At 40.8% G+C, this 24534-nt stretch overlaps 1 protein-coding gene across 12 annotated transcripts in view; it reads left to right on the forward strand.

Annotated features, from left to right (window-relative positions):
• tsc2 (TSC complex subunit 2) overlaps window positions 1-24534 on the forward strand; it is a 121339-nt gene that overhangs the window by 22832 nt on the left and 73973 nt on the right. For 9 of the 12 annotated variants that reach the window (XM_069906491.1, XM_069906492.1, XM_069906490.1 and 6 more), the window contains 10 exons: window positions 589-763; window positions 9121-9270; window positions 9390-9476; window positions 10514-10624; window positions 11982-12126; window positions 14116-14233; window positions 20909-20957; window positions 22245-22370; window positions 23585-23658; window positions 23782-23908. In XM_069906491.1, coding sequence (XP_069762592.1) covers window positions 9142-9270; window positions 9390-9476; window positions 10514-10624; window positions 11982-12126; window positions 14116-14233; window positions 20909-20957; window positions 22245-22370; window positions 23585-23658; window positions 23782-23908 — 966 coding nt within the window. In that variant the 5' untranslated portion in view covers window positions 589-763; window positions 9121-9141. Of the gene's footprint in view, window positions 1-588; window positions 764-2800; window positions 2886-6040; window positions 6377-9120; window positions 9271-9389; window positions 9477-10510; window positions 10625-11981; window positions 12127-14115; window positions 14234-20908; window positions 20958-22244; window positions 22371-23584; window positions 23659-23781; window positions 23909-24534 lie in introns of those variants that run through there. The other 3 variants (XM_069906493.1, XM_069906496.1, XM_069906501.1) reach the window with 3 other exon arrangements.

The following is a 24534-nucleotide window of genomic DNA, read 5'->3' on the forward strand; positions in this document are numbered from 1 at the left end:
AAAACTGTACTCCAGAAGGTACATATACATATAAACAACTAAAAAAAATGTACACAAGCTATGCAAGACAGAGATAAAAAAAATCCATTTAGTGCAAAAGTAAGTCTTGAAATGAGTCTCTGTAAAGTTTGTTGTTGAGGAATCTGATGGTGGAGGGGGACCAGCTGTCCCTGAACAGAATAAAACAGAACAAACTAATATTACACAAAACTTCCTTCAGTCGACCATAAAGCAGACAAGGATTTGCCATCAGCAGAAATTACCAGTCACTCTTACAGTCAGAGAAAGAGAAGCAAAAGAGAGTCGCCCCAGGGTCACTGAGTGCCCGTGAATTCACCTCTTGAAGCCTCTGCAGCCACGTACTCTTTAATCCAAACTCTCGGCAACCCGAGCTCCACCTCTAATTCAAAACCCTATAAAGTGCTGGAAATACTCATTAGGTTAGGTAGCATTTATGATGATCATGAGGGTTTATTGTCACATCCAGAAGTAACAATGTACCGAGGCATCAAAATATATCAACTCTGCAGAGATGAACAGTTAATATTTCTTGTGGATGACTTTATATTTCTGTTTTTCTCTTCACAGATGCTGTCAGACTTGCCCAGTGTTTCCAATATTTTCTGCTATAAGATTTCCAGTGTCTCAAGTACACCTCCAAGGTGTGACTGTTACAGACAAGAACAGATCACGGGTCTCAGAAATCAATATACAATCTTTAAACACAAAGGAGCGGCCACTGTGATACACTTTGTCACCACAGGTGCAAGTATTTGCCTTCAATATTTAGTTACATTAGCCAGCCATAGAAAATAGAGGCAAATGTTAACAACTCACTGAGGAGCCTTTCAAATAAAGAAGTTTTTCTGCAGTGTCCTTTCAGATGCCTCAAAGTGTTCTTTTAAAAAGTCATCACTATTATTAAACAATGTGGACATTTATCCATCATTTAATATTTATTATCTTTTCTCTCACGCCATTGTGTTAACCCTTTGGACTCCAGCCATTTTTAACCTTGCATAATATACTCTGGACTAGGTCCATGGGTAAACTACAGTGTGAAAGGTTTAACAATCAATATGAAGCAGCTGGTGATCAGGTATAAAATGAGTCCCATAAATTGTATGGGCACACCCACTGATACTCTAATTTAAGTGGATTGAAACTGTGTGAGGCACGAAAGGATTTGCAATTATATACTGTATTTCTCGATTTCACGATGATCTAAACCTCTTTACCATAAATTACGTTTTCTGAGGCATTACCAATGTTATATGATAGAACACAATTTATCCAAATGCATTAAACAGGAAACCATGTTCATAATATTTATTGCTGTTGTTTGGATGTAAATTTTGAATTATTATGAAATATAAACAGAAAATTATTTCAATTTTCCTGCATCTGCAGTTTTTAAAAAAATTAGAACCTTTTGCTACTCTGATAAACGCCACTCGGTATTTTCCTCAGACTGCTGACAATATTTTTAAAGGATCTTTGTAATTGCTTTGAAGAAGCTTATGTTGACAAAAAGGCAACAGCCAAGAATGACTTGCATTGAAACTCTGTGTATTTGATCAGCTCGAACAGCTTGCTGATTAGACATACCACGTGCACTATTGTTGAAAAATCCTTTGCATAATTTAACTTTAACGAACCTAGATGTTTCTTATGTATCAATATCGCATTCCACTAAAACTAGGTTTTTGCATTGCTTGCTGTAAATTATACTGAAAAACCTTTAAAGTTCAATTCACAAGAAATACTCAATTATTAAGTTTTTGCTTCATGTAAGTATAACACCACATGCATATTAATATTCCTGTATTCTGAGTCGACTATAATAATTCCCTTTGAATTTTGTTGAAGTTTAAGAAAAAAAAAATCAATGAATGAAACTGACTGCAAATTCATATTTTCACTTTGGTTCAGGAAGGCTGGGAGATCAGTTCTTTGAGCACCTCGGCTCTGTCCGCTGCAATCCCAGTGGCCACCCATTCCCTTGCCAAAATGTCTCTGCAATGCCAGACCGAGACCACCCAGAAATCATTCCGCAAACCAATGCCTCCTATTCCGTCTGGGCACTCTCCAACCGGACGGCATTAACACAGTCTCTCTGCTATGCATGAGCACCCCCCCCCCCCACCCCCACTTTCGACAACTATTCCTCTAGCTCTCTTTCTTTTTCCCCTCTGCCTCCTTTCCTCTAGCTCTACATTCACAGAGCCACCCCACTCCCTCTCCCAAATCTATTCTCACCTTTCCTCACCTGCCTTCCTAACCATGTCCCATATCACCTTTAGTCTCTTGGTCTGCACTCCAATCCCCTGCCATTTCTCTCCTTCTCCCCAACCTTTTAATTCGGGCACCTGCCTGCTTTTTAATCATACCTTAAATAAAGGTATAGGCCTGAAATGTCGGTTATGTATCTTTACCTCCTACGGACGCTCTGAGACCTGCTGAGTTCCTCCAGCATTTCTATTTTTACGACAATCACAGTGTCTGCAGACTTTTCACCATTCTTCTGTCAGATGGTTGTAGGTCCAGAGGAGACTGAATATTTGAACATATTTATGATGAAATAAGTAGATTTTCCATCAGTTTTGGAGCAGAGGTAGAAGGGAAACGAGCAAACTGGAGTTTGGTGAAAAGTAGATTGATTTGGGAACCAAATAGCCTGTCCCTGACCCTTATGGTTTGATGGAGAGTAAACACTGACAAGCATGAGCAAGAGGCCCAATGGAACTACAAGTCCCAGAGGCCATCGCGCGCAGTCCAGGAGTTAAAGCGGAAGGAGATCGTAGCTCTGATGTCAATTCCTGGAGGGTCGGGCTGGGCCTGCAGCCGGTGCAATGGTTGAGTGAAGCTGGTGGATAAACAGCGGGGTGAGTGACAGCAGAGTGTGGGGTAAGGGGAGGTGAGTGGTACCGAGGTCGAGCCCGAGCAGCCGAATGGGAGCGACACAGAGGTGGCGGGGCAGGGGCAGGGGCTTGGGGTGTAAACCCCTCCCAATTTCCAGCGGCCCGGGGTGTGGATCCTTCTATGGGCACATGGGCAGGATGGGGGAGGTGTGGAACCCTCTATGGGCACAGGGGGAGGGTGGGGGAGGGGGTGTGGATCCCTCTGTGGGCACAGGGGCAGGGTGGGAGGGGGGTGTGTGGATCCCTCTGTGGGCACAGGGGCAGGGGGGGGGTGTGTGGATCCCTCTATGGGCACAGGGGCAGGATGGGGGGTGTGGATCTCTCAGTGGGCACATGGGCAGGATGGGGGGTGTGGATCTCTCAGTGGGCACATGGGCAGGATGGGGAGGTGTGAAACCCTCTATGGGCACAGGGGCAGGGTTGGGGAGGGGTGTGGAACCCTCTGTGGGCACAGGGGCAGGGTGGGGGAGGTGTGGAACCCTCTATGGGCACAGGGGGAGGGTGGGGGGGGGTGTGTGGATCCCTCTGTGGGCACAGGGGCAGGGTTGGGGAGGGGTGTGGAACCCTCTGTGGGCACAGGGGCAGGGTGGGGGAGGGGGTGTGGATCCCTCTGTGGGCACAGGGGCAGTGTGGGGGGGGGTGTGTGGATCCCTCTGTGGGCACAGGGGCAGGGGGGGGTGTGTGTGGATCCCTCTATGGGCACAGGGGCAGGGTGGGGGGTGTGGATCTCTCAGTGGGCACATGGGCAGGATGGGGAGGTGTGAAACCCTCTATGGGCACAGGGGCAGGGTGGGGGGGGGGGTGTGGATCCCTCTGTGGGCACAGGGGCAGGGTGGGAGATGTGGAACCCTCTGGGCACAGGGACAGGGTGGGGTGTGTGCAACCCTCTGGGCATAAGGTCAGGTTTGGGGGGGGATTGTGGATCTCTTTGTAGATATAGGGTCAAGGTGGGACACCTTGGACACCTCCTCCCATGACACTGTGCCCACAGAGGGTTCCACACTTCCCACTCTCCCCCTGTGCCCACAGAAGGTTCGACACCTCCCACCCTGCCCCTGTGCCCACAGTGGGTTCGACACATCCCACCCTGCCCCTTTGCCCACAGTGGGTTCCACACCTCCCACCCTGCCCCTGTGCCCACAGTGGGTTCCACACCTCCCACCCTGCCCCTGTGCCCACAGTGGGTTCCCCACCCACCCTGACTGTGTGCCCAGTGTTCCACGCCTCCCACCCTGACCCTGTGCGCAAGAGGGCTCCACACTTTCCACCTTGCTCATGCCCACAGAGGGTTCCACGCACCCTGCCCTGACTCTGCCCACAGAGAGATCCACGCCTCCCACCCTGACCCTGTGCCCACACTGGGTTCCACACCCCCCCACCTTGTCCCTATGCCCACAGAGGGATCCACACCTCCCACCCTAACCGTGTGTCGTCAGTGGGTTCCACACCCTTCACCCTGACCCTGTGCCTACAGAGGGTTCCTCACCCCCAACCCTGCCCCTGTGTAACACTGGGTTCACAGTGAGGGTGGGAGGTGTGGAATGCCTTGTGGAACCCTCTGTTGGCACAGGGTCAGGGTGGTAGGTGTAGAACCCTGTGGTCACAGAGTCAGGGTGAGGGGTGAGGAATCCTCTGTACTTAATTGACTCATTATTTGCACGGTTTCATAACTGCCAAGGAAATGGGACAATGACAATTTTTCTCAAGCAAAATACTTCAGTCACAATTGGGTCTTGAGCAGTGATTTTCAACCTTTTTTTCCCCCACTCACATACCATCTTTATCCCTTATTAACCACAGAGCACCTATGGCGTAGTGATTACTCAAGGTGGTATGTGAATGGAAAGAAAAAGTTTGAAAACCATTGATCTATGAGCTCTATACACATCAACCTTTTTTTCCACTCCTATAACTGCCTTGCTTAATCCACTGAGCACCTATGGCATCCTCTGTCATGGGTGCTCTGTGGTTATTAAAGGATTACTTAAAATGGTACGTGAGTGGGGGAAAAGGTGGAGAACCACTGGTATTTGGTGACTTGTGTGTGGTCGTTTCCAGCCTGAGAGAGGCCTTGTATTAATACGAATAAAAACGTAACGCTGGAGGAACTCAACTAGTCAAACGTTGTATTTTATATCGCAAAGATGAAGATATAAAGTACATTTTCACATATCCGAAAAGCTTGGAACTGGACGTTTTTCAGTTAACTGGATATTTTGTGTAACGGAATAATGGCTTTGAACAGCTCCGTAGCATCTGCAGAATACTTGTATCAGCGGTGAAACAACAAAAAAAAAAACAACGGAAGGCTTTTCAAGTATGAAATAATGTTTAATTGTTCCCTTAAAAACAACGTGACAAAATAAGATGAAACACTAGAAATTCTCCTCGACGGCTTTTTCAAATGTTTCTTCCAGTGTCATCTGCCTCATTAACAATGGTTTTTTGTCTTGTCAGTCTCTCTTTGATTTTATACACAGATGTGATTTCTTGTTCTGTTATAAATGCATGCTGCTCTGGTACAATACACTAGAGCTCTGTTGGATTCAAAATGGCACTAATAGTACGTCAGGGCTCCAGATGAACATGTCGAGTCGTGAAAAAAAATTAAACTTATGATGTCATGTCGCTGCCAAAAAAAGGTTAGGATAATTGAACTTTTCGGTTAACCGAATTTTGCAGTGATCTGTTTATCTCCAACATTGTGGCAGTTTCAATGCAAACTTGTCAGCAAAATTAATCCCAGTATAAACAATAAAACAGAACAGTGATAGGTCATAGTGTCAAGCAGCATCTGAGGAGGTTAAAGGTGCAAGTCAGTGTTTTGGGTTGATGCCCTGCATCAGGACTGAGGAATGATTGCCAGTGTTTAGATTCAAATTTATTGTCAGAGTACATACATGACATCACATGCAACCTTGAGATTCTTTTTTTTCCCCTGTGGACAAGGCAGTTGCAACATTAGAAACTCAGCAATTTATATGCACAAGCTCTTGCAAAACAGCAATGTGATGATGGCTGGATTACCTACCTTTTGTGTTACTGCAATACAAGTTAAAAGCTGTGATTTCTATTCCAATTTCTGCATTGTCATCTAATTTTTGCTCCTTGTGATCAGAAATGCCAAAGGAGATCTGAAGCTGGAGGAACAATTGACTCATTACTGGAGATAAATGTGGCTGTTTATCCTTGTGTGGAAACAACATTGTAACTGCCAAGGATTTGCTGCTTCCCTAAAGCATACAACCAAGGTCACTGTGGGGGCACTGGCTAAAGTCTCTCAAATTCAAGTGATTACAGGAGAGCCTATGAATGCTGGATCTTTCTGAATTGCAAGATGCGACAGAACTTGTTGACCTAACTCACTCCTTCGGGAGATGTAGTTCTTGGCAGCGTGGGGTAGATTAAAGGACAGCCTCACTCTCCCTGTTTGAAAGACTTGCTATTAGCTACAAGTGAGTTGTAATGCACAATTACAATCAGTTTGACTATTCTCTTCTTGACGGGTTTTACTCCTTATTCCTTCATGCAACAACCAATAAAAAGTTGTGAGAGGAGATCTTCAAAGATTCAATTGTAAAAATATTTCATCTTTTGGCTTTAAGACTCTAAAAAATTTTTAAAATTGAAGTGCCTATTGATTATTGCCATACTCTAACCTTTTTTGGCTATGACCCTCTTTGGATTCTATTCAAAGTTTATGGGCCCCCTTTCAAGTTCAGTTGGTTTCTTCCGTACTTCTCTCCTACCGACTACATTAAAAAAAACATTTGAAATATTATGATTTCCATCCGTGGCTTCCCCTTAAATGTACTGTGACCCCGTTGAGAATGGCTTCTCTTAATGATCTGGGCCTTGCCAGAAGAAATAATTTCTCTGCAAATACCTATTATTTATTGGATTGTTGAACTTGAGTTTGTCCATTTTGGACTGTGAGCTTACAGTATTGATTTATTCACATGGAATAGTTAAGAATGAGCTACTGGCATCTGTCAAGCAGCATCCCAGCATGAAGGTACTGTGTTTGGGAACAGAAGAAATTGAGCTATGATATTTTTGCTGTTGAAGAGATCAAGTGTTCCTCAGCCTGGTGGTGCTGGCTCTGATACTCCTGTATCTGTTTTGTGATGGGAGCAGCTGAAAGATGCTGAGTGGAAGGGTCTTCAATGGTTTTGCGTGTCCTCTTCAGACAGCGATCCCGGTAGATCACCTCGATGGGAGGGAGACTCCAGTGACCCTCTCTGCCACTCTTACTGTCCTGTGGATTGACCTCTGATCCATTTCATAGAAAGATAGAAACGTAGAAGTTAGGAGCAGCAGTAGGTCATTCGACCCTTCGAGCCTGCTCCGCCATTCAACGAGATCATGGCTGATCTTAAAGTTCAGTACCCCGTCCCCGCCTTCTCTCCGTAACCTTTAATACCCTTACACTGAAGAAATAGATCTAATTCCTTCTTAAATATATTCAATGAACCTGCCTCTACTGCCCTCTGTGGCAATGAATTCTACAGATTCTCCACCCTCTGGGTCAAGAAATTCCTCCTCATCTCGGTCCTAAATGGTTTGCCTATTATCCTCAAACAATGGCCCCGGGTTCTGGATTTTCCCATCCTTGGAAACATCCCATCTGCATCCATTCTGTCCAGTCCTGCCAGAATTTTATAGGTCTCTATGAGATCCCCTCTCAATCTTCTAAACTCCAGCGAGTACAATCCCAATTTGTGCAATCTTTCCTCCTAAGTCATTCCTGCCATTCCAGGTATCAGCCTGGTGAATCGCCTCTGCACTCCCTCCATTGCAAGAACATCCTTCCTTAGATAAGGTGACCAAAACTGCACACAATACTCCAGGTGGGGTCTCACCAAGGCCCTGTACAGCTGCAGTAAGGTATCCTTGTTCCTACACACTCGAACCCTCTTGATATGAAGGGCAACATACCATTTGTCTTTTTAACCGCCTGCTGTACCTGCATGCTCGCCTTCAGAGACTGGTGTACAAGTACCCCTAGGTCTCTCTGCACTTCCCCATCTCTTAATCTATTGCCATTCAAATAGTAATCTGCCCTCCGGTTTGTATTACCAAAGTGGATAACCTCACATTGATCCACATTGTAGTGCATTTGCCATGTATCTGCCCAGTCCCTCAATTTATCCAAATCACACTGGAGCTTCCTGACCCCCCTCTTCCGTGCACATAACCCCTCCTAGCTTAGTGTCATCTGCAAATTTGGAGATATTACATCCAATCCCCTCATCCAGATCATTAATGTAAATTGTGAACAGCTGGGGTCCCAGTACAGATCCCTGTGGAACCCCACTGGTCACCGCCTGCCACTCAGAAAATGAGCCATTTATCACCTGCCAGCCAGTTCTCAATCCACATCAGTGCTTTGCCCCCAATCCCATGAGCTTTGATTTTGTAAGCCAGTCGTTTATGCGGGACCTTATCGAAGGCTTTTTGGAAGTCCAGGTTCACCACATCCACTGGCTCTCCCCCATCTATTTTACCTGTCACCATCTCAAAGAATTCCAATAGATTTGTCAAGCACGATTTACCTTTTGTAAATCCATGTTGACTCTGTCCGATCCCTTCTCTGCTCGTCATATGCTCAGCTATTACATCCTTAATAATGGATTCCATTTCTCTGCAGCAACTGTACCCACACTGTGATGCAGCCGGCCAGGATGTTCGCAATGAGATAGCGGGGTCTGCATTTCAAGAGGTTTTTAAGATTCCATAACTGGCTAGTAATTGGACAGAAACTTGAACTGAACTGAGCTCCTGTTCAAATATGAAAGAGGCTCCCATCTTGGGCAGCCATTCTCAACAGGGGCTCTGTTTCCCCTGGGGTTACAGTACATTAAAGTAAAAGCCTTGTTTTATTTTCACCTTGTGATAGGAGAGAAGTACGGAAGAAACCAAAACTTGACTGCTTCGCAGGGAAGGGCCCCCAGAGTCGTAAGGGACCATAGCCAAAAAAAATTTGAGAATGACTGGTCAAAGAAATGAACGTGGAGCTTCCATCGACTGCAAATGAGAGATGAGCAGTATTTTAATTTAATCTTAACTGACTTGAACTAGAGGATAATATTTGAAGAGCCTTGCATAGTGCGTTATATATTTCAGGTGATGAACAAGATATTTAATGGTAGGTCTCTACAGCAGGCAGATAACCTAATGGACACCGTTTTCATTTTAGGGAGGACTGATCTTGATAAACATGTCCAAGCTACCAAGCAAAGACTCGTCCTTCCGTGAGCGATTCAAGAGCATTCTGGGCATCGGCTCCCGTATTAAGCAAACGGAATCCAAGCCTCCAGAGTTCATAATCACCTTTGAAATACTAAAGGTATCCTGTTCAATTTTCATTGGGAGATACTATCCCATGTTTGTTTGCGGAGGTTTTCTAGTCTGTTCTGTGCTGAATGCCTTCATGGAGAATGTACTTTTCTTGTTTGTCTGCCTCAGGATCTGAATGTAGAGAGTGGACTTTACAATAGAATAAAAACCATTGGATATGTTTGTGAACTAGCCAGGACCAGGAAGTTTGAAGAGGTAAGAACTGGTTGCCATGTTTATCCAGACAGCTATCTCAGTTTTTGTAGTTCTTCAACACATTTTGTTTATCTTCCAAGATGTTTAAATTTTGCCATTTAGAGATTAAACTGGGTGACTTACAGAATTCTCTTTTCCAGAGCAAGATATGATTAGAAGCTTTATCTTTAAGCAATGAGTTATGACCAAGAATGTATTGTCTTCAGGTGGTGTTATTAAATTCTGCTGTAATTTTTCAGTGGATTGAATATCCTTTTTGAACACTTGTGGGACAGAGGATAGAGCAGGGTATAGGATACTAGCTTTCAAAATGGTATCGGCAGCAACAACGAGGGGTTGCAAACTCCAGGGAAGCGGAAGCAGGGAGAGCACTGTCCCCCACTGCCCCAATCTGAGAGGGAGAACCAGAGGAGATGACTCATGGGATGATGACCATGGCAGCAGACCAGTGAGGAGTTCTGCGGCTGAGAAGCACATAGGCAGCGGGCTGTTGGTGACTCAAGGAGAGGAATCCACACAGACTGTGGGCTGCTGGCGACTGCAGTTAAGGTACCCCCACCAGGCAGTGGACTGCTGGAGACTGGCTAAAGGGGAACTGGGTATCAGAACCGGGATGCAAGAGGGTGGTGAGGGCACCGAAGCCTTCCTAATTGTGTTGGAGCTTTGGATCTAGAGCTTGGGTTGCCGATGGTTTGGACTGGACTCTGTGTGGCTGTAGGGGTGCTGGAGGTGAATTCACAAACACTTGGTGACTCTGAGGGAACTTTCTTTTGGTTCTCTTTCTCTGACTGGAAGAGGTGCTTCAGGCATATTCTGCTGATGGTGAACCGGCCGTAGAGCAGGCGAAAAGCGATTTCGTATAATACAACACTTTTTAATACATTACAATAAATTGAATCTTAAACAGCCTCCTGTGCATATGATTCTTTAATTCCATTTGTGTATGTTTTTGTGTTGATGTGTCGTGTTTAGACTTTCAAAGATTTACGGTGATCAATTTCTTGCTGCCTTTGTTTGTTGTGTGATTTTTTTTTTAGCATGCAGTCGAGGCCGTGTGGCAGGCCGTAGTTGACCTGATGTCTGATGATCAGCCTTCGGAAGCCAGGTTCGCAGTACTACAGTTAATTAAAGCTATTATTCAGGGACAGGTAAGTTGGAGTTCTTGGGGATCTAAACTTTATCATTAGGCAGCACTCGGAGGGCCTTATTCCCCTTCTTTCTCCTCTCTTGGATTCACACCTCCCAAGACATGCTCTGTTCTCAGGAAAGAGGTAGAGGTGCTACAAGACTCCTACCACCTGGTTCACGAACAGCTGCTACCCTTCCACCATCAAAATCAATCAGTGGCATTTAAGGTCTCTTATTTGCACATTGTTTATTACTGAATATTTATTTTCTGTATTGCACAGTGTGCTGGCAATGCCTTTATTACTCACATTTCACAGCTTTTCTTGAGTACAGTTTTTTATTTTTGCACTACCAATAAATAGAAATTCTGCCTGGCCTTCAGGGAAAAGAATCTCAGGGATGTATGAGATGTTATACATGTACTGTGAACTTTGTTAAAATATTACTATTGCCAATTAGGTTTATTATCGTTGTTAAAGAGAGTATCTATAGCTAAAGGGTCGAGTTTTTAGTGAAAGTGATCTGCTAATTCTGTAACGGCACGCCGGAATAAACTGCATTCTTCTCCTTAACAGCAGAGTTGCTGCGTTACAGCTTTAAATTTTGAAGCTTCCAAAGGCTCCACTTTTATCCAATCAGTAGTGAAGTAGGTTTTTCTTGTCTTGTTCACATGTAGTGATCACATTTGTGATACTGACAGTTTAACCCTACATGTGATAAACTGCTGATTAGTTTTTGTGGCGTCAGACAAATGACAAGCAGCAAACAAACAAAAATCACTTCAAGTGAAGTTATAAAAGCAAGAAAAATTGCTCTTAATATGAAGCAATCCATGTCATTGACCAGTGCGGATGTGATGAAAGGCAACCGAGATTGATCAGGACCGGTTTACTGATTTCTGTTTTATTTAGATACTTATATAACTGGCTTTACAAAACTAGGCCATTCCTAGGAAACCTTTCATAAGCCAAAAGCATAGAGTGAAGACCCATTCACTTCTATTGGAAGCTTGTTTCATAAAAGCGAAAACCTATTCAAATCCTTTGTAAAAGCAAACACAGCTTTCTTCGTAAAATTAATTTTTGTAATTCAAGTATCCGTAAAGCAGGGCATACCTGTATTCAGCATGGTAACAGGCCCTTCTGGCCCGTGCTGTCCAAATACACCCAATTAACCTATAGTCCTCGTATATTTTGAAAGGCGGGATGAAACCCACACAACTGCAGGGAGAACGTACAAACTCCTTACAGACTGTGCTGGATTCAAACCCGAGTTTCTGGCGCTGGTAATAATGTTGCGCTAACCACTGTTTTTTAGGGAAATGCAAATATTGTGAATTTTTAAAAATATATTGTTGCATTGAATTTCTTTATCCAGGGAGAAAGACTTGGACCAATGAGAGCACACTTTTTCTGTGTTATCAAGGATTACCCTATGAACAGTGATCTACATGAGAGACTAGAAGTTTTTAAAGCATTAACAGAAAATGGAAAAGACATCACTTATTTTGAAGAAGACCTGTGTATGTATGCGGCACATTGAGAAAGATCTTTCACATAATTGGGATGATCCAGAAATGTTAAGGGTTAACATCGATAATGATTATGGGATAGGATTAGCATAGAATAGACTTTAAGATTAGTGTTGTTGTCTGCATTAATGCTGTTAAGATCATTGTAAAAAAAAAAGTTTTATACCTCCATAAAGTGCAATTTCATGTTTGTAACTGCAAATAGCATCAAATTGATTGAATCATCAATTTGATTGATGATAGAGCTAGATGAAAGGAGACATGGGGATCGATTCGGGGGTGGGGGGAAGGAGGGTGTGGCCATCTAGTTGAAGGGTGCCCAAATGGAATATGACGTGTTCCTTAAATTTACGAATGGTCTCAGTCTGGCAGTAAATGAGACCATGGACAGACGTGTCGGCAAGGAATTGAAATGGGTGTTCATTGAGAGATTCCAGCTATTGTGATGGACAGAGCCGAGGTGCTCAACAAAGCAATCTCTCAGTCTCCACCCAGTCTCTCCAATGATGGATTGCCTAATCTCTCTGATTGAGGATACAACGAGAGTACAGAATGCTGTAGATGACCCCTGGAGATTCACAAGTGAAATATTGCTTCACTTGGAAGGACTGTTTGGGGTAGTGAGAGAGGAGGTTTGGGCGCAAGTGGAGTACCTCCTGTGGTCATGTGTAGGTGCCAAGGGGGCGATTGGTGAGAAGGGAGGAGTGGATGAGGGAGTCATGGAATGACCTATGGAAGGAGGACTGGGGAGGAGCACGAAGTGGTATGTGTCTGGTGGTGTGATCACGTAGGAAGTGGTGGAAAAGCCAGAGGATGATATGGCAGAGGCTGGTGTGGTGGGCGTTAGTGATGACAAGGGGAATGCTGTCCTTGTTCCGCTTGGGGGGGCTGAGGGGACCAGGGCAGATATGTGGGTAATGGAGGATATAACGGGTGAAGGCCGAGTTGATGGTGGTAGAGGGGAAGGCACATGGTTTGAAGGAGGAGGACATTTCTGATAATATGGGATAGACGACCTCGTCTTGGGAGTAGCTAAGGACTGAGGAATTGCAAGAAAAGAATGAAAATGTAACCATAAGTGCAGGTCATTTGCACGGGAACGGGCTTGTGAGCTGAAAGGGCCTGTAGTTATACTCCATGCTTAAGTTTCACATTTCCTTGCAGTTGATGTAGCTGTGTGAATTGGTAGATGTTTGCCAAGAGTTTGTCTCCTGAGATGGAGACAGTGAAAAGGGATTGTGTTGCTTGAAATGGACTGTGAATTTGAGATTGGATGGAAGTTGATGGAAGTTGGATGGATGAGCTCATCATGGGTACATGAGGCGGCACCAAAGTAGTTGTCAATGTAACTGAGGAAGAGTTGAGGGGCCTTGCCTGTGTAGGTTTACTGTGATTAACCCTCCACCCCTTCCCCTCCATTCAACTCTTGGGGTAACAGTTCAATGGTTCTCAACCTTTTTCTTTCCACCCACATCCCACCTTAAGCAATCCCTTACTAATCACAGAGCACCGACGGCATAGGGATTACTGAAAGTGGGATGTGAGTGGAAAGAAAAAGGTTGAGAAGCATCAGATTTGAACCCAAGTTGCTGGTACCCCATAATTTTAAATTCATCTCCAGAAGTATCAATGATAACCAGGAAATTACACAATTGTGTTTATTTAAATAAATAGTCTGGTTCACTATAATCTCCTTTCCTTATCTAACCTGTCTGATTCTTAGTCAACCTCTGAACAGGTCCAACATTAAACTAAGTTCAAGTTCATTTGGGGATCCTGAAAATGGATTGATTCATTAATTACTTGTAGTTGTGCTATTTTACTGGGAAAATGTAATCAAGTTTTCACCACAACCAAGTGAATCAAAGTTTCATGTTTGGGTATGAGAAGAAATTTATTAATATTCTGAACTATTATCTAAAGGAGGATTTGTCTTAAAGGTGCAAACCATCTAATTTTGTCTTTTATTATTTGTTGAAGCCTTATTTGTACTCAAATGGTTGGAAATCGGTCTCACAGTGGAGTTTCTGGAAGTACTGGTCAATCTCGTCAAATTCAACAGTTGCTACTTGGATGAGATTGTGGCCCAGATTGTCCAGTAAGTGAGAAGGTTATTTCATGAAATGTTATGGAGCACAGTTAAAACTGCAGGAATTCTGTATTTTTTAAAATTTTTTAAATTTTTTATTTTTCACAGCATAAACCACACTGACCAAGATACATACATTTTCCTTTTCAAATATATACAGTGTCATTTTCTCCCCCCCTCCCTCCTCCCATCCCACCCTCCCTACCTCCCCCCCATTCGTTTAAAGTACAAAATCTAAGACACAATAAACCAGTCAAACAATGTCGTCATTCAATAAAAATAAACAAGAAGTTCCACTGAGTCAATTCTTTTCATTTCCTTCTCCTTTTGTTAATTTAGGTGGTAGATGTCCCCGGTAGGTTTTCTCTATTGTGCTTCATGTCTGGCTCCCATATTTGTTCAAATATTTCAATATTATTTCTTAAATTATATGTTATTTTTTCTAATGGAATACATTTATTCATTTCTACATACCATTGTTGTATTCTCAAATTATCTTCCAATTTCCAGGTTGACATAATACATTTTTTTGCTACGGCTAGAGCTATCTTAACAAATCTTTTTTGTGCACCATCCAAATCAAGTCCAAATTCTTTATTTTTTATGTTACTTAGGAGGAAGATCTCTGGGTTTTTTGGTATATTGTTTTCTGTAATTTTATTTAATATCTGGTTTAGATCTTCCCAAAATTTTTCTACTTTCTCACTTGTCCAGATTGCATGAATTGTTGTTCCCATTTCTTTTTTACAATGAAAACATCTGTCAGATACTGTTGGGTCCCATTTATTTAACTTTTGAGGTGTAATGTATAGCGTGTGTATCCAGTTATATTGTATCATACGTAACCTCGTATTTATTGTATTTCTCATCGTTCCAGACCATAACTTCTCCCATGTTTCCTTCTTTATCTTTATATTTAAATCTTGTTCCCATTTTTGTTTAGTTTTACCATTTGTTTCCTCATTCTCCTTTTCTTGCAGTTTAATATACATATTTGTTATAAATCTTTTGATTGTCATTGTATCTGTAATCACATATTCAAAGTTACTTCCCTCTGGTAACCTCAGACTACTTCCTAATTTGTCCTTCAAGTAGGATCTCAATTGGTAATATGCCAACACTGTATCTTGAGTTATATTATATTTATCCTTCATTTGTTCAAAGGATAATAATCTATTTCCTGAAAAACAATTTTCTATTCTTTTGATCCCTTTTTTCTCCCATTCTCTAAAGGAAAGGTTATCTATTGTAAAAGGGAGTAACGGATTTTGTGTCATTATTAGTTTTGGTAATTGGTAATTTGTTTTATTCCTTTCTACATGAATCTTCTTCTAAATATTGAGCAGATGATGTAATATTGGAGAACTCCTACGTTGTACCAATTTTTCATCCCATTTATATAATATGTGTTCAGGTATCTTTTCCCCTATTTTATCTAGTTCTAATCTAGTCCAATTTGGCTTTTCCCTTGTTTGATAAAAATCTGATAGGTATCTTAATTGTGCGGCTCTATAATAATTTTTAAAGTTTGGCAATTGTAAGCCTCCTTGATTATACCATTCTGTTAATTTATCTAGTGCTATCCTCGGTTTCCCCCCTTTCCATAAGGGTGATAGTGGGCATCCCTGCCTTGTTGATCTGCTTAAATTAAATTGCTTTGATATATATCCATTTACTGTCACTTTCGCCAATGGCCCCTTATATAATGCTTTAATCCAATTAATATACTTCTCTGGTAAACTGAATTTTTGCAATACATTGAATAAATAATTCCATTCTACTCTGTCAAAGGCCTTTTCTGCGTCTAAAGCAACTGCTACTGTTGGCGCTTTACTCCCTTCTACTGCATGAATTAAGTTAATAAATTTACAAATATTGTCTGTTGTCCGTCTTTTTATAATAAATCCAGTTTGGTCTAGATTTACCATTTTAGGTACATAATCTGCTAATCTGTTTGCTAATAGTTTAGCTATTATCTTATAATCTGTGTTAAGTAATGATATTGGTCTATATGACGCTGGTGCGAGTGGATCTTTCCCTGTCTTTGGTATTACTGTAATTATTGCTGTTTTACATGAATCTGGTAAGCTTTGTGTTTTGTCAATCTGGTGGATTACTTCCAGGAGGGGAGGAATTAATAAATCTTTAAATGTTTTATAGAATTCTATTGGGAATCCATCCTCTCCTGGTGTTTTATTATTTCGTAGTTTTTTTATTATCTCTTGTATTTCTACTGTTCCAAATGGTTCTGTTAATTTATTTTGTTCCTCTATTTGTAATTTTGGTAGTTCAATTTTAGTTAAAAATTCATCTATTTTGCCTTCTTTCCCTTCGTTTTCAGTTTGGTATAATTGTTCATAGAATTCTCTAAAGTTTTCCTTGATCTCCGTTGGATTGATGTGATTTGTTTGTCTTTTTTCCTTGATGCCAATACCATTTTCTTAGCTTGTTCTGTCTTAAGCTGCCATGCTAGAATTTTTTCCCCTAGTTCATAATATTTCTGTTTTGTCTTCATTATGTTCTTCTCCACCTTATATGTTTGTAGTGTTTTATATTTTATTTTTTTTATCTGCCAATTCTCTTCTTTTAGTTGCATCTTCCTTCATTGCTAATTCTTTTTCTATATTTACTATTTCCCTTTCCAACTGCTCTGTTTCCTGATTGTAGTCCTTCTTCATCTTGGTTACATAACTTATTATTTGCCCTCTAATGAACGCTTTCATTGCGTCCCATAATATAAACTTATCTTTCACTGATTCTGTATTTATTTCAAAGTACATTTTAATTTGTCTTTCAATGAATTCTCTAAAATCCTGCCTTTTAAGTAGCATGGAGTTTAATCTCCATCTATACATTCTTGGAGGGATGTCCTCTAACTCTATTGTCAATATCAAGGGTGAATGGTCCGATAATATTCTAGCTTTATATTCTGTTTTTCTTACTCTATCTTGCATACGAGCTGATAACAAAAATAGGTCTATTCTTGAGTATGTTTTATGTCTATCCGAATAATATGAATATTCCTTTTCCTTTGTGTGTTGTTTCCTCCATATATCTAAAAGTTGCATTCTTGCATCGATTTAATTCTAAATTTGGTTACTTTGTTCTTTCTGTTAATTTTTTTCCCAGTTTTGTCCATATTTGAATCCAAATTAAGATTGAAATCCCCTCCTATTAATATGTTCCCTTGCGTGTCTGCTATCTTCAAAAAAATATCTTGCATAAACTTTTGATCTTCTTCGTTAGGTGAATATACATTGAGTAGATTCCAAAACTCCGAATATATCTTACATTTTATCATTACACATCTCCCTGCTGGATCTATTATTTCCTCTTCTATTTTAATTGGTATATTTTTACTGATTAATATAGCTACTCCTCTTGCTTTTGAATTATACGACGCTGCTATTACATGTCCTACCCAATCTCTCTTTAATTTCTTGTGCTCCAATTCAGTTAAATGTGTTTCTTGCACAAATGCTATATCAATTTTTTATTTTTTCAGTAAATTTAGCAGTTTCTTCCTTTTGATTTGGTTATGTATTCTGTTAATATTTAAACTCATATAGTTCAACGTAGCCATTTCATACTTTGTTTATCTTCCCTTTCCATTTCTCCATCATCACCTTTCCTTCTTATCCATTTCTGCTTTCTTGTTTTGAACACTTTATAAGACAACATTTCTAAAACATCAAACATTTTCCTTATTTTCCTACTTAAAACTTCTTTAACCCCATTCTCCCCTCCCCCTCCTGAGTTGCCCTTTATCCCTTGCCGGGCAACCACATCTCCCCTCTTCATTTGGATTTGCGAATTCACTCGCAAGCGTCAACTGATTTTACAGTGACCGTAACTCCTCCCCACCCAGCCCCCCCCTGGAAAAGATTTCAATTTTCATATATAACAAAGGTCACTCTTTTAATTCCCTCCTTATTCCCTCTATTCCCTTTCATTCCCTTATTAATTCTTATCTATACTCTATATATTTTCCTCTAAATACGGATACACTCATGTATACACATATATACATACACACCCATATACACACATACATATAGTTCGTGGTCATTTTTACTCTCATTACATGTCTTCATCTCTCTGCTTGTTTTGTAGTTCTGCAAATTTTCGTGCTTCCTCTGGATCCGAGAATAGTCTGTTTTGTTGCCCTGGAATAACTATTTTATGTACCGCTGGGTACTTTAACATAAATTTATATCCTTTTTTCCATAAGATCGTTTTCACTGTATTGAACACCTTCCTCTTCTTCAGGAGTTCAAAACTTATGTCTGGATAGAAAAAAATTTTTTGACCTTTGTATTCCAGTGGCTTTTTGTCTTCTCTTATTTTCTTCATTGCCTTCTCATTTTTTTTTAACTTTTTTATTTTTCACACCATAAATCACAATAGCCATGATATACACTTTTTCTTTTTTCTTCATTGCCTTCTCCAATATATTTTCTCTTGTTGTCTATCTTAAGAATTTTACTAAAATGGATGTTGGTTTTTGCTGCGGTTGTGGTTTCGGGGCTAATGTTCTATGTGCCCTCTCTATTTCCATTTCTTCCTGTAATTCTGGTCTTCCTAGGACCCTGGGGATCCAATCTTTTATAAATTCTTTCATATTCTTGCCTTCTTCATCTTCCTTAAGGCCCACTATCTTTATATTATTTCTTCTATTATAGTTTTCCATTATATCTATCTACTGAACTAACAGCTCATGTGCCTCTTTAACTTTTTTATTAGATTCTTCTAATTTCTCTTTTAAGTCTTCTACTTCCATTTCTACGATTATTTCTCGTTCTTCAACATTTTCCACTCTTTTTCCTATCTCTGATATGACCATTTCCATTTTATTCATTTTTTCTTCTGCATTCTTAATTCTTCTTTTTATCTCATTAAATTCTTGTCATTGCCATTCTTTCACTGATTCCATATATTCTTTAAAAAAAGATACATCCATTGTCTTGCCTTTCTCTTCTTCCACTTCTTTCTGTTTTTCTTCTTCTTCTTCCTCTGGGTTGACCATCTGTTGTTTCCTTGTTTTCTTTTTACCCTCTTCTTTCTTGTTCTCGTTATTGTCTGTGTTCTGCACCTGTTGCTGTGCTGCAGGTGTCTCTCTCAGCTGTGGAGATCGACTCCGCAGCTGTTCCCCCCTCCCGTTAGTGTGTTTCTTTTCATGTGCATGGGCGGTTGCGCACTTTTACTCGGCTCTGCGAGCCATTTTTGTAGTCCCGTGTCCGGGACTTCCACTGACCTGAGGGAGCGGGCTTCTCTCTCCGCGGCGGGCCTCCTCGGACAGGTAAGGCCTTCACCTTCTTCTTCCAATGTTCTTTCATCTCTTCTTCCTGTTGTTTTCGACTTTTCTCTCTTCGCTGCCATTTTCTTCTCACCTTTATTTTTACTTTGTTTTAATTTTTACTCTTGTACCTTTGTGTTTTATGCGTTTTTTTTCAACTTTTTGGGAGAGGGCTGGAATTCCCTGACCGGCCACTACTCCTCAGGAATTCTGTATTGATGCTTTAATCCTCCATTTGTGCACGGTGACAGGGCTCTGTTTTTAAAATGTTAGTGGCACAGTGTCCAAGCTTGTTTAATATTTTCTTATTGGCCACTGAATGGTATGATTTTTGGGTTGTGAGGACATGTAATCTCCATCCTTTTCCCATGGGATTCTTATTCCTCCTGTCCCAAATGACTCTTTGGAGAGCTGGCTAGCAGCTCCATTATCCTACCTTGTTTTCAAAAACCTATGTGGTCTAAACAATTTTTTTTTCTTCCAACATTAGCAAGATGACAGACCTTGGAATTTCAGCAATTTACAACACAGGAAGCCATTTGACTAGGTGTGCACATGTCCCGACAAAATTGGTTGTTTACATTTCCCTCCCTGCAGATACTTCACATGGGTCGCACCTCAAATGCTTGTCCAATGATCCTTTCGGAAGTCATGAGTTATACCTTCAGTATCTTTTCAGGAAATGGGTTCCAGACAGTTTTTCCTTTGGGTGAAAACCTCTTTCCTCCACACTACTGCAGTTTGTCCATGAGTGAACAAATCTACAACCTCCAGCTACTGGGGGTGGGGAGGGGGGGAAGTGGGGGTGGAAAATTGTTTTCTCTTTGCCATGTTCTCCCTCGCCCTACTGTGGTTTTATACACCTGAATTAAATCTTCAGTCTCCTTCTTTATAAAGAAAGCAACTCTAGTCTGGATGATCAATCACTCCACACAACCAAACTTCTCCATTTTCAGTATATTTTCTGTGCATCCTCTCTAGTGTTGGAACATCTTTCATGTAATTTGGTCCATCTGATGTTGTATACAGTTAGAATGTAACATTCCTGCTTGTGCTTTATTATAATCACATGAGAACTCACCATTAGCAAATGTTGTTGATTGGGAGACACAAATATCCTTCGATCTGGATTGTTGTACTAATAGTAGTTCATGAATTCATCATGGTCATAAATATAATTTTTGTGTCTCGTGTGAAAATAGATTGGATTGTTCCAAACCAGTTTTCTACAGTCTTTAGAGTCTGAAAAGATGCAATGGAATAAACGTGCTGACTCTTCACGTTGCTTTGCATTTGTGGGCATAGCAATTATGCAATTTGATTTTACTTTTCTAGTTTGTCTGCCAGAAAGGGTTTGTGTGATTAAACTCTTATTTGTTTTCTTGCAGTAAGATCTGTGTTCTCTGTAATCTGACCACAGTGCCAACAGATATAGAGGTCAGTGTGTGATATTCAATGCACAGGCAGAGATTGCATAGCAGTATAAAACTTTCCTTGTTTTAACTTTGGTTAAACCTGTAACATTGCAAAAATCATTTCAAATCTTTGACATGTTTTGTGCATTACCTTACTGTAACCTCCACGTGGAGGTGCTGTAAGCTTGCAGTTGATGTGATGTTTGATGCTCCTGACTCCTTGGCTAATTCTAACATTCAGCTTGTATGACAGTGATGTGACTGTTGTACACGGTCAAACATTTTGTCTTGTATCCTTCCAGAATGCCAAAACACAGAATAATTGGTTAAAATGGTCTTAGTGTCCTGGAAGTGAAATGCTCTCTTATTTTTTTTGAAACACCAAATTGCAGCACGAGCTGAAACCTGTGTTGAAATTCCTTCTTTTGTGGAATTCAACTATTCTGTCTTCAACTGTTTATTTGCTAGATAATCCTGATCTTTTTCATGATCTATTTGATCTTTGTAACCTAAAAGCAATGTTTAGAAATCATTTATGCAGATACTAGGATGGAGGGATTGAGGCCATGTGCAGGCAGATGTGATTAGTTTAATTTGGCATCAGATTAGCTCAGACATGGTGGGTCCAAGGGCCTGTTTCTGCACTGTCTGGGCCCATAATGTATTCACTCATCTGCTTTAGGACGTACAGTAAAAATCTCAGTTATCCGGCATTCGGGGAAATGGCAGCCTGAAGCAACCGGCAAAAAATTTGTGGAAAATAAATAGGTAAAAAAATACAAAAGTTTAACATTTGGCACCCCCTAGCGGTTCGTTCACTAATCTATGCAATTTCAAGCATGCAGAAAATTCACTTATCCAGCATCTAACAATCCCCATAGTTGCCGAATACCGAGGATTTTACTGTACGTCTTAATTGGTGACATTTCTTTCAAAGAGCTTGACTGAAAGGAAATGCAGATTAGAGATTTGAATTTCAGAACGTATGAGTTATGTGCTTTTCATGGAATGAAACAAATCTTCAAGATATTTTGTGTCTAAAAGCTTGGTTTGTTTTTGTCTGAGGGCATGGTGCGAATGTATTAGGATGTGAAAGTTGAGCCTGAATCATACTTCAGGGAGCCCTTTTATCCACACAAGAATTTTTTTGTTCTCTGATGGTGACTATATAAACTGTTTGGGTAATTGCTTTATGTTGGTACTTCAAATTTGTGTGCTTCCTGAAGTGTATTGCCCTTTTAAGACTAGTAGAGTTGTGGCTTGAAATGGGATTTTAATAATTGTTTTAATTTCTTTTCTGTTCTCTCAGGTTTCCTTGCAAGTCCTTGATGCAGTGGTCTGCTACAACTCCCTTCCCTCTGAATCTCTCCCAGGATTTATCATTACACTATGTCGCACAGTTAATGTAAAGGAATTCTGTGAATCTTGTTGGAAGGTAGGATTTGCGGCAACGAAGTGTGACTGTGAACATGAAGTGGGAAAGTAGCAAAGTACTTGGAATCTGTTCTACCATTTAGTAAGATTCCAAAGTCGGCCTCAACTTTTTCACGCCTGATCTTTGTCACTTTAACCTTGTTATCCACTCTGGCTTGGCAGCCTCGAATTACTGAGGGAAAAAATTCCATAGCTCTGTGGCTCACCAAATAAATGTGGCCATCTTTGTGTTTATAATTCCCTATTTTTTTCATCATTCTCCAGTTCTAAATTTCTCACATTATCCACCCTGTCAAACCCACTCAGGATTGCCTTTTGTTCTTCGAAACCTTTCATGTCAGGAATCTATTTGGAAAGTCACCTTTGCAGCGCCTCCAAGGCAAATGTATTTTTAAATAAGATCTATACGCTTCAGAAAACAATGAACTCGGTGGCACCATGCCAGGGATGGTGGTAGAGGCTGAAACATTAGGGGTATTTAAGAGTAGACAGCCACATGGATGGAAGAAAAATAGAAGGTTATGGAGTAGGGAGGGTTTAGTACTTTTTTAAAAAAAGGAATATATGGGTTGGCTCAACATTGAGGGTTGAAGGGCCTGTACTGTGCTGTAATGTTCTATGTAACATAGAAATGGTCAGTTAACATTTCAGGTTGGGTCTCTTTTATTGATACTGAGAAGGTGACGTTGCATGTATTCAGGGGGAAAGGAGCTGAGATGAGCTAAAAGGTGATAGGGTATTCGACACAAGGTGGGAGAGGAGAGGGGAGAATTAGAGACAAGTAGTAGAATTTAAAATGTGAAATAATGCTATAATTGGCCAAAAAAAATCATAGTTAGTTATTGCCTAATCTGGTAGGTTAAAAGTAGTTTTAAAAGTTTTTGGTTACTTTTGGGATCTGATGAAAATGAAAATGATATCTCTACCCTTGTTCTTAAACCATTATGTATGGTCTTAAAAACACAAAAATGCTGGAGGAACTCGGTCAGTCTCTCAGCATCCATAGGAGGTAAAGGTTTACTACTGACATTTCTGGCCTGAGCCCTTCTTCAACGTATCAACAAAAAGCTTTGTCCTTTTAAATATTTGCAGAAAAATTTGGATAGATTCAATCTTCATGCATTGACGATCACTGATGAATTTAGTGTGAGCACATAGTTTCAATGCAAGGATTACGATTCAATCCAAAGTTTTAACAGGGTTTTCCTTTTCCAGCTGATGCGCAAAGTCTTAGGAACTCACTTGGGACACAGTGCAATTTATACAATGTGTCGCATAATGGAAGATAAGTATGAATATATTTTTGTTCTGTAATTTTTTAATTTTAAACACTTATTTATTTATGTGCCATTTCTAATGTATCTGCATAATGGTTCAAACCTCAGTAATTTGATTGAACTTTATTCGGTTAGACTGCACGTGGATGATGCGGCTTTGTTGAGAGGCGCAGTCTTCTTTGTTGGAATGGCTCTCTGGGGTGCACATCGTCTCATTACCCTGAAGAGTACCCCAACATCTGTTTTACCCTCATTTTATAAGGTAAAGGTGTACTTTTCCCAGCCACACACAGCTTCTGGTTCTAAATCAGAACTTTGTATTTGTGGTTTTGTTTTGGCAGAGGATACTTGTTTGTGTGCAAACACTTTTTAAATTTAGTGTAATGGCCATTCCGATAAGGGATGTGAAGGGAAACATTGATGTAGAGCTTGATAAATTACGGTTCAGGCCCTTCGATTTAACTCATCGTTGGCACTCTGGGCTAGTCCCATTTGTCTGCAATTGGTCCATATCCTTCTAAACCTTTCCTGTCCATATATCTCTCTTGATTGTTGTAATTGGACCTGCTTCTCCAGCTTCCTCTGGTAGATTGATCCAGATATAGACCACTTTCTGATTTGAAGTGGGGGGAAATTTCCCCTCAGGTCCCTCTGAAACCTCTCCTCTTTCACCTTAAACCTGTGCCATCTAATTCTCAAATTGTCTAATCTTGAGAGTGTGTGGGGAAGGGGGAAGGCTTCCCTTCCTTATGTGAGCATTCACTTAATTCATGCAACATGTGATTTTATAGACCAATATAAACTCCTCAGCCTCCTATGGTGTAGGGAATAAAGACCTGTCCTTAAGGTTGAACTCTGCTGTCCCAACAACGTCCTGGTGAATCTTCT

This window comes from Narcine bancroftii, chromosome 12 (genome assembly GCF_036971445.1).
Source record: "Narcine bancroftii isolate sNarBan1 chromosome 12, sNarBan1.hap1, whole genome shotgun sequence".
Taxonomy (NCBI): Eukaryota; Metazoa; Chordata; class Chondrichthyes; order Torpediniformes; family Narcinidae; genus Narcine; species Narcine bancroftii.